This window comes from Lipotes vexillifer, unplaced genomic scaffold (genome assembly GCF_000442215.2).
Source record: "Lipotes vexillifer unplaced genomic scaffold, Lipotes_vexillifer_v1.1 scaffold1012, whole genome shotgun sequence".
Classification (NCBI taxonomy): domain Eukaryota; kingdom Metazoa; phylum Chordata; class Mammalia; order Artiodactyla; family Lipotidae; genus Lipotes; species Lipotes vexillifer.
Window position 1 is genome coordinate 518028 of NW_006775534.1, and position 8978 is coordinate 527005.

Sequence of the window (8978 nt, forward strand, 5' to 3'; positions counted from 1 at the left end):
CCGCGGCATGTGGGATCCTCCCAGACCAGGGCTCGAACCCGTGTCCCCTGCATAGGCAGGCAGATTCTCAACCACTGCGCCACCAGGGAAGCCCCGGATTAACATTTTTTTAAAAGAACCCTCATAGAGAGAGTTTCTACTTTCCCACGTATGTGTGGTCCTGACCAACTTCCAAAGTGGCCCGTGGCGTGCAGCTGACCGGAGTGATGGCAGCCTGCCCTCTGGACTGGAGTGCGTCTGGTCACGGCCCATGGGCCCGGCAGAGCAGGGAGGTTCTCGTCTGCCTGCAGCCTGTGGACCGACTTAACTGGGCCCCCACCTGCCAGCTGGGAGACTGAAACTGAGTTTGGGAGACCTTCCTGATCTTGCCCCTTCATCTTCAAGAAACATCGAGAAAAAGAGAGAAGCCAAACGTTAAGTGTCCAGTGAGGGGACTGGACCCACGGCCTGCCCACCTGCGATCGTGTGCGCGTACAGCCGGCTGCCGAACGTGAAGACGTGAAGCTCGTACAGCTTGGCGGTCTTCTCCAGGAACCCCCTGCAGTGCGGACGCAGACGGGTGTGCAGCATCGGCTCGCCCCGGCCCAGCTGGAAGTGGAATATGCCCTGCAGAGAACAGGCCCAGTCAGGGGGTGGGAGCGGCCGTGAAGGCTTGGCCCTGTGGCTGACATGTGACACATGACAGCTGCACGGGTCACAGGCGGGAGTTGACAGTGCAGTGAATCACGACCACGCCAAAGAAATGCTCTCCTTTCGATCCTCTTTGTCATTCATTTTCTCAGTAGTAATAAACTAAAAAGAAAGGAAACAACCTGACGCCTAGTTGATTTTTTGCTAGCTCTAAATTCGTCACACCCCTCATGATGGGGCTGTTCTGGTAAAGCATCTGGGAGTGTGAAATGGTATAAAACACCTTCCACCATACTCAACAGCTAAAACGTCCAGAAGCTACAATAGAAACATCCTTAAAATCCCAAGTTAGGATCTCCGAGGTTAAGGATTCAACATGCCTCTCTGGCTGTCGCCAGCAGGTGTCCTGTGGGTCCGGAGTTGGGGGCGAGGCAGGGGGTTGCCATGCGTCCCGATGCTGTCTGGGGGTCCAGAGGGGCCTGGCCAGTGGGCAGGTGTGGGCAGAGGCACAGGGAAGCCCCCAGCAGCAGTTGAGCACCGTCCACACGGCCCTGAGGACACCCTCCTGCCACACAAGCCGAGAACAGGAGTGGCGTAACCGTGCAAACTCTTATGAAAGGAATGAAAAGGCCCGGCTTCGCAGGCAGAACGACCCCGAGTGGCTGTGGTGCTCGCGGCAGCCATGCCCTCAAGCTCTGCACCCCAACCTGAGTGCAGCGGTCGTGATGCAGGAAACCCCCGAGACGCCTGCCAATCGCGGATGTCACACAAAGAGCATCTTACAGAAGAGCCCACGACATCAAAGACTTACGTAACTGAAAAGCACACGCTGTTCTGTGGGTGAGGGACTCGACGCCAGCGCTCACCAGCTACTCACCATCCTCCACACCGTGGCCAAGAGCTTCCGGAGCAGAGCGCCCTGCGCCCGTGCACTTACGGAGCCGAGGACTCGTGCTCCTTCAGACGAAGCTTGTACCCAAGCTGCAGAGGCCTGCGCCCGTTGCTGGATGAGCTGCCAACCCCCGGCCCCCGGCGGAGCTCACCTTGTTGGACATCTGCGGGCAGTGCTGCTCCGTCGTGTGGATCAGGGTCTGGTCCAGGTCCACCATGAGCACTAGCTTCCTGCTGCGATGCAGTCGCTGCTGGTCCTCCCTTCCCAGCTCTTCGGCTTGCTAGTTAAAAAGGAAAAAGGGAGACGACAAAGCAAGTACATGCGGGTCCAAAGCAAAACTCGGCCTTACGAGGAAACAGACGAGGAAGCCAAGGGCTTCACGGCCCCGCATGCCTTGCCCGCCTCGCCTGCAAGCCTAGCGGCCAGGGGACTTGGCTCCAGTGCCCGGAGCCAGTCCTGTGTGGTCCAACCCTCTTGAAGCCGCCCCGACTCGTGACTGCTTTTCATTAAACAGGTAGACGGTGAACGGGGGCTGAGAAGAACGTGGCTGTGTCTATACAGGCCCAGCTGAAGGCTCTGGAGCCGCTCAGGGCAAGCGACCGGCGGAGCTGACACAAGCAGTGAGCCGAGCGTGGGGCGGGGGGGATTCCGCGGTCCGCTCCTGAAGCGGTTCACGCAGGACGCGAGGCTTAGTCCTTCGTGGCAGAACGACGGGGGCGCCTTCTCCTCTTTCTACCCGCAGACTTCCTTGTTTTGTCTTAAACATACACTTGTGTACTTGTATTTGTTTAAATTTCAGCAATTCAGCAAAACCAGAATCACGTAGCTGGCACTTCGTCTTTCCCATGAAGAGCAAAGTAGGTACGTATCATTTAAAAGCACACACCTAATAAAATTATAACACTGAAGAGAGCTTTTACCTACTACCTGCAAAAACGCAGAGCTCTGAGACGGCCTTGCGATAAGACAAGAAGCCAGTTGTTACAGAGCCCCGTGAGGTGGGCACCGTGCCTAGTGCCTGGTCCTGGTGATGCTCACTCACCCCACCGTGTGGACCCTGGCCCAAGTGTCAGGAGGCCTCTGACCAACACAGCAATGTACAAAAAGCAACCTTTTTCTTTCCAGACATCTCTCCAGCACTCGCACGTCTCTGCACATGAAAGCACAGCACCGGGCCCTCACCCTCCACCCCACGTCTACGCAGCCAGCGCTGATCAGACCTGACACCTCCCCGCTCCTGCTCGGCCCCCTGCTCCCTGGGCAGGAGCCCTCGAGTGCCCTCCCCTCACCCCTGCTCACGACAGGCCCGGGCTCTGCGCTTCCCCCTTGGCTCTCTTCCCACCCACAGCTCTCCAAGCCCAGGGTCCGGCTGCAGCACCCTGGAGAGCTGCCGACCCAACGCAGCCCCGCGGAGCAGTGCTGCCTGCAGGCGGGATCGCTTGGGGGAGGAGGAAGGGGCGTAGCCCTCACCCGCGGGCAGGCCGCATGTGCCACATAAACCACCCGTCCACCGCGGGCACACTGGGAACACAGGTACGGCGACGACAGAGCTGGTGTCTTCTCCTGTCGCTCCTGACGCTAAGAGCGGCCCCCAGATGCGCTCACGGCTCTCAGGAACCGTCTTCCCAAACGCTGCCCCTGCCAGGGGCACACTTACCTCGGAGCTCACCATTAGCTCGGGGACGCTGTGCACCATCGACACGGTGGCCGTGGACAGCGGCACCTGCGGCCTCCCATTCTTACTCTGCAGCCTGCGAAGCGAGAAGGGGCTGCTGAAGCGACACCTGCAGCTCATTAACTTACACGGAAATTTTAGGTCAGGCTTTAGTTGATGAGTCCTGCGGGCTTAGTGCTGAAATTTCCCCCACTGTCTGAAAACAGACAGGAAAACCAAGGAAAAAATTAAGTAAGAGTCACACTCACAGAGCTCCCTTTGAAAATAAAGATGGTCCCACTGAAACACAAAGGCCCAGAGCGCGAAAGGACAGAACAGTCCACACTGCTCTACACGCACAAACGGGGGAAACCACTCAACAGTGGTGGCAAACTAGCGCAGGCTGCGAGATGGGGGCCTGGAGGTTGTGAAGTGCCGGCTGCGTCCAGGGATGGCCGGTCCCAGTGGGGAAGCGCAGTTCACTCAGCGGGGATGAGAAGGCAAATCCCAACCCACCAGCTGTTTCCTACCACACCTGGGGTGGGCGGCAGACACGCCTTAGTGCTTCCAGAGCTCAAAGAAATCAAACCAGAAAGGAAGCGGACTGACTCACGCTACATGCGGGCAGACAAAGGGCAGCGGAGACAGATCCTCCAACCCGAGCCCCTCAGGCGTCCTGTCCCTCCACGCTCACACCCACCGCCCTCGGGCTCCAGGGGGAACGGTGTCCCACTCTCAAGCTGCCAGAACTTACTGGGTCAGGTCTTGGCCACACTCGGCGCACAGGCCTTTCATGACGACGGGGTGGCTACATCCTTCTAATCGCACCAGAACCGCCCTAGAATCGGGGGTGAAAATGGTCACAAGTTAGCAAGAACTAAAATCTCGCTTTATCCAACTCCTCTAGAAAGAGCACCTGAGTGAGCACAAAGGCACCTGGATCCTGGTACCAGTTATCCTGGTGACTCCTGCATAACTTTAACTTCACATCACCCTCCAGGGGTGCCATTTCTCTGGCTATAAAATGAAGGGCTTTTTCATCTACGATGAAACACCTGTGCCCCATGCCAGTGTCGTGAGGGAGGCCCTGCTGGGCGTTTGCCCACAAAGCAAAGACCCTCTCTGAGGCCCAGTGGCCTTCTTGGTCAGTGCCCCACACGTGAGGGCGGACGGCTCTGCACCCCTTCCTCCTCACCCGTTTCTGTCCTAAAGGCTCTGGACTGCAAATGATTTTCATGGGCAGACAGAGCTGCCAAATGGCGGGCGAAACCAGGGAAGTGACACCCCTCCTCCGAGCAGGGCCTCCTTCCTCCCCGCCCTTCCAGCCCCGTTGCTCGTCACAACCAGCCACTTGGTGCCCTGGGCCAGGACGCCCCCCTCCCCCAACCCCAGTGCTGGGCAGGGAGGGCACACCAGGCCCCGCCCTGGCCCCTTCGGCCTGGCCCCTCTCCCACCCTCAACGCCGTCTCAACCTCTCCCCGAAACTGCGCCCCTCACCCCGATCCTAGACAAACCTCCTAGACAAACCGGAGCGGCGGATGAGTGGCTGCGCTGAGCACACGCGGCTCCTCCCTCGACCTTGCCCTTCTGGCGGCTCCAGGTCCCGCCCACCTCGGCCGCTGGTGAGCCGGCACCCAGGGGACACCTGTCCTGGCTGGCCTTCTCCACGTGTGGCCCCTCAGCCCCCCACGTCCACCCAAATCCCTCCACGAGGCACCCACGACCCCTTCACCCAACAGCGCCTCCAGGGCTCTTCCGCCCGCGGCCTGGTCGGGGTCTCTGCTTTCCCAGCTCTCACGGCACCTCGGCCGCACGCAGGCCATGCCCTGGGTTCCAGGGTGAGGTCACTGCCGGGCCGCAGCTGGTCCTCCCTGCCCGGTTGGTTCTGGGGGGCGTTCACTGCTGACATGGGGCACCCACCTTCCCAGACCCCTCCCCGCCGGGACCCTTCCCAGCCAGCCCTGCTCTCCTGGGCCCGAGGGAAAGAACGGGGTCCAGGAAGCATCTGCGACGGCACGGTGGAGCCAGCAAGGGGAGTGGAGGCGCTCTGCTCCGCTCAAAGGTGCATCTCAGACAGCTGCTCACGGGCCAGTGGTGCGTGTGGGCCCTTTGGCACCTGGTGAAAAGTCTGCTGCTCACCTCCGGGGACGCTGGCGGCAGGTGTTTGAGAAACAGTAACTGGCTCGTCCACCAACCCAGGAGGTTTAAATATGCTGATGCTGCTTACACTTTAGTTACAGGCTCCGCTAACCTACTACCTTGTGAAAACGTGCAGGCCACACGAACACCAGTGACCAAAGAGCTCCCGGGCCAGGAGCGATGCCCTGGGGGCTCAGCCTCCACACACCGCTCCTCTTGGTAGTCACACTGGTGGAGTGAAACTTACGGGGTACAGCAGCTGAGAAACACTCGGCCCAAATTAAAAGGAGGGGAAACAGACTTGACAGTCACCCGTCCGTATCCGCAGGGGATTGGTTCCAGGACCCCGCAGGTATCAGAATCTGAGGATGCTCAAGTCCGTTATATAAAATGGCCTAGTGGGCTTCCCTGGTGGCCCGGTGGTTGGGAATCCGCCTGCCGATGCAGGGGATGCGGGTTCGTGCCCCAGTCTGGGAAGATTCCACGTGCCGTGGAGCGGCTGGGCCCGTGAGCCATGGCCACTGAGCCTGCGCGTCCGGAGCCTGTGCTCTGCAGCGGGAGAGGCCGCAGCAGTGAGAGGCCCGCATACCGCAAAAAAAAAAAAAGAAAAAGAAAAAAAAGGCCTAGTATTTGCATATAACCTACACGCACCCTCCTGTGTACATTAAATCACCTCTCCGTTACCTATGATACCCAACACAATGTCAACGCTATGTAAATAATTGCTGGTATGTGGCAAATTCAAGTTTTGCTTTTTGGAACTTTCTGAATTCCTCCCCCACCCAAATGTTTCAATCCAAGCTTGGCTGAATACACAGGTGCGGAACCTGTGGTATGGAGGGCGGACAGTATTTTCTGTCAGTTACTGGATGACTCGGAACTGCTCTCCAGCGTCAGAGCCGAGTATGACACTGTCTATCCCAGCTGACTTCTGCATCTTTGCATGGGTTGAAAAAATTCCCCCCAAAGAGATAAAACGCCAAGAGAGAGGGAAAGGGAATTAGATAGGAGCACAGCAGCAACGTCCTTTTCGGTATAAGTTGTTTCCTCCTCCAGCTTTGCAGACACTGCTCCAGTCTGGGTGAAACGCGCCGAGTGGCTGTGCTCTACCCTAATCCTCCACACGGCCAAGGGACTGATGCACTGTGACCTCTAAAAACAGTGCTTCTGCCAAGGAAACAAGCCACAGGATGCCAGGCCAGTCCCCCATAAAGGTCAACTTTCCTGGTTCGTCCCTGAAGAAAATCCATAGGATGATCATCAAATGCAATTCCTAAACAGGTTATTTTCCCCAAAACACACAAGTATCAAACTCTCCTGATTCTTTTGTACTCATTAGCTTTTGTGTCTGCTCCGATAGGAAGGTCAGAGAGCACAGGGTGTATCAGGAAGAGCAGTGTCAGGGAGCTGGGCCCCAGCACGCTGCCCCCGGAGCAGTCACTGTCAGATGTTGGGTCTGGGCAGGTCTTACAGGTTAGGAGGGCTACGGGATCTCTTCTAAGTGCTAAACCTCTGAGTACTGAAGAATATTGGAGGAAAAGAGACTATTTTGTGAACCCAGATTGTGGTTTCTAAATGCCATTCTCCATTAAAAGAAAGCAGGATTTCTTGGAGAAATGGCTGACTCCAGGGCTGGGGATGGGAGAGCAGAAGCCATCTGTGTCAGAAAACAGGACCATGCTCTACGTTAACGGGACCTGGAAGGGCGCCCGCTTCCAAATCCAGAACAGTTTGAGCTAATATTAAGGCAAGTAATCGGAATGGACCATAAGCCACTGAATAAAATAAGAACCCCTGAATCCACACTGAAAAATTAGTTGTTCTTACAGAGGAAGAAAACGAAGCAAGAAATAAAGCAGAAACGATGAAATTAAGAACATCGGCACTGTACAACCCTGATAAAAACAGCAGGTTCAGACAGGCACAGATAAGGCTGGCTGGATGTCAATGGAAGAGGCAAAGGCACACCTACACAGCCTCCTCCCGTGTCAGTCCTTATCCATCACCAGACTTGTTTCCTTATTACTTTATGTATATATTTTCCTTTCCTTTGGAGACATCAATGTACCCGAGTGAATTGAAAAAAAGCAGACAGGTGAGGGGGAAAGACATCATCAGGTACACAACTAACAGACTTACTCTCTGGCAGGCAGTGCCTTGTCAGAAAATTTTCAAATCAAAATAATTTCAATCCACGTATATATTACGAAGACAGAAACAGACTCTCATTCTATCTAATTCCCCCCAGGGGGGCGCTCTGGATGAAACGCAGCCTAAGGAGGGAGCAGCACAGAGGAAGCCCGGGCAAAGCCTCAGCAGGGACAGCGCTGTTGTATCAAAACCTCCTGGGACCTCAGCCCCTTCCTCTGTCTCAGAAGAGTTCCCATTCTCCCCGACAGCATAAAGCACCATAAAAACGTGCAGCCCCATTACAGACCACAACAGTGTCCACTGATTATTCCCCATTACAGACCACAACAGTGTCCAATGATTATTTCCCCATTACAGACCACAACAGTGTCCACTGATTATTTCCCCATTACAGACCACAACAGTGTCCACTGATTATTTCCCCATTACAGACCACAACAGTGTCCACTGATTATTCCCCATTACAGACCACAACAGTGTCCACTGATTATTTCCCCTACACCCAGAGGCAGGACGTCTACGTTCCTGCAACCGTTCACTGCCTGAGAACAACCTCTGACATGGTCAGGATGAGTCCTACAGAGGACAGTGCAGATGGAGACAAGAAAAACTCCAGCCAGGTGGGCCCGGCGCTGCACTGGTGCTTTCCTCCCCCACACACCTGCCTTCCAGGAGAAATGCTACCACTCTTCAGGTCCTCAAAAAGCCCCACGATGAACCACTGCAGTAAGATACCCCAAGACCTGAAACACCAAAAACACACCAAAAAGAAAATTACTCACAGCTCGGAGCCTGTCACTCTTGGCTGATTGGTTACATGACCTTACTGGGTTACTCTGATCTGCAGGACTGGCTGTCCTGATCCATGCACGCACGTGAGTCTCACTAACTGCTGTGACCAGTAACTGGCCCATCTGGGCCTTGGTGGCCTTTTCCATGCAGAGGAACAGAACCATATGGAGAAGGAGTCTTTCCCTCAGGGGTTTTGTACACAGTGAAAGAGCAGCATCAAGAGGCACCTCCATCGTTTAGCTGGCATGTTTACAGGCTCATTATGGACCAAGCAATGGTCAGGTAAGACCTGACTTCAAAGTAACACTAACAGTGTGCCACACACACAGCACAGCGAGCCCCTCTCTCCTAAAGGAGGCCAGGCAGACAGCTCTGGTGGCGGATGCACTCAGTGGGCAGGGGCAGGCGCCTGAGCAGAAGGCTGAGGACCTGGCTCCCCACCAAAGACGAGAGGAGAGGAGGGGAGAGGAAAGGATGTGGGATGAGACTCCCAGGATCGCGAGGGAGGGATTGCGAGGGAGGCCAGTTCTATCCTGGTCGCCCACTGCTGTGCGGACTAGGTAGAACATACTCAAAAGCCAGAGGGGCAATTAGAGCCACAGGGAGAGGAGCAGGGACTGATGCCCCCCCCCCAACCCCCGGGGAGGGCCAGGGTGGGCAGAAAGGGAACTGAGCACCCAGGGTACTGAGGTCCCCACAGAGGAAGGCTGCACACCAGCC

General features: G+C 56.2%; 1 protein-coding gene across 1 annotated transcript in view; it reads right to left on the minus strand.

Annotated features, from left to right (window-relative positions):
• The window catches only part of CTDP1 (CTD phosphatase subunit 1), a 42140-nt gene that overhangs the window by 32099 nt on the left and 1063 nt on the right, over window positions 1–8978 (minus strand). The window contains exons 2-5 of the mRNA XM_007449960.1: window positions 3931–4014; window positions 3180–3273; window positions 1674–1802; window positions 456–606 (exon numbers count right to left, since the gene is read on the minus strand). Of these exons, the coding sequence (XP_007450022.1) occupies window positions 456–606; window positions 1674–1802; window positions 3180–3273; window positions 3931–4014 (458 nt within the window). The remainder of the gene's footprint in view (window positions 1–455; window positions 607–1673; window positions 1803–3179; window positions 3274–3930; window positions 4015–8978) is intronic.